The sequence below is a fragment of the Rhea americana genome, unplaced genomic scaffold (assembly GCF_003343005.1).
Source record: "Rhea americana isolate MKP2758 unplaced genomic scaffold, rheAme1 scaffold_40, whole genome shotgun sequence".
NCBI lineage: Eukaryota > Metazoa > Chordata > Aves > Rheiformes > Rheidae > Rhea > Rhea americana.
The window spans coordinates 1,296,141-1,297,132 of NW_028186535.1; the positions used below are offsets into that span (position 1 = coordinate 1,296,141).

Genomic DNA, 992 nt, shown 5'->3' on the forward strand with positions numbered 1-992 from the left:
GCCGTCCCCGCGCCGGGACCCGCACGTCGCAGGGCGCCGCGCTCCGGCGGGCTCCCCCGGCGCGCCGCTCGCAGCCCGTGCGAGCCTGCACGGGGTTTTCCTCCTCTTCTCTCCCGGGGGGGTGGAGGGGGGTTTCTCCCCCTCCCTCACCGACTCCGCGGGGACGCTCCTCCAGGCACCGCGGCCAGCAGAGCGCCCCGGCAGCGGCGCTGCGGCGGGCGGCAGGTGCCGCGGAGCGGCGCGCAGCTCTGCCTCCCCCGGCTCCCCCGCCCCGCTCCCTGCGCCACTCCCGGCCCAGTTTCCCGGCAGCGGCCGGGATGGGAACTGGGCGCTTTTAGTTTCATTCTAGGGGGAAAGAGAAAAAAGAAAAGCAAAACTGGGAATTTCCCCGGCCGTCGCCGCGGGGATATAAGGGCAGCGGCAAGCGCCGCGCACTGCTGGAGCCGAGGCGACGCGGCCGGGAGCGCGGAGCGAGCGGAGCCGGTGAGGACCCAGCGCGGCGCGGAGCGGCGCGGAGCGGAGCGGTGCAGCGAAGCCCAGCCCGGGCGCAGGTGGAGCGGGGCGCCCTGCGCGGCGCTGCCCGCTGCCGCCCGCGGTGCTGCGCGCTCCTTACCATGGAACATGGTCCGCGGGGGAGGTTGCGGGGAGCTGCGCCGGCGGCTCCGCGGTCATGGTGGCGGCGCGGTCTCGCCCATGGTGCCTGGAGCATGCGGGGCGCCGCGCGGGGGGCGAGGGGAGCCGCGGAGGCCGGGCCGGGCGGCGGAGCCGGGCTGTGCTCAGCGACTGCCCGCCGGCCGCGTGCCGAGGGGGGGCGCGGCGCTGTCAGACCCGAATCTGGCTCTGCAGGGCTTTGCTTTTCCCATGGGGCTTCCGCCGGCGGGAGGTACTTTCACTTTCTGCTCCGCCGCAGCCGCGGTGCTCCCCGGCCTCAGCGCGGCGAGGCGGGCGCGGGCGCCGGCGGAGGACACATCCCTTGGCCGCCGTCGAGGAGG

The 992-nt window shown here is 76.3% G+C and overlaps 1 protein-coding gene and 1 long non-coding RNA gene across 2 annotated transcripts in view; one reads left to right on the forward strand and one right to left on the reverse strand.

Moving 5' to 3' along the window:
- Positions 1-850, reverse strand: part of IL7 (interleukin 7) — a 10,101-nt gene extending 9,251 nt beyond the window's left edge. The window contains exon 1 of the mRNA XM_085314315.1: positions 614-850. Within this exon, the coding sequence (XP_085170441.1) occupies positions 614-623 (10 nt within the window). The 5' untranslated portion in view covers positions 624-850. The remainder of the gene's footprint in view (positions 1-613) is intronic.
- The window catches only part of LOC146590586 (uncharacterized), an 89,743-nt gene continuing 89,084 nt past the window's right edge, over positions 334-992 (forward strand). Inside the window, exon 1 of the long non-coding RNA XR_014896969.1 lies at positions 334-483. This is a non-coding gene — a long non-coding RNA (uncharacterized LOC146590586). The remainder of the gene's footprint in view (positions 484-992) is intronic.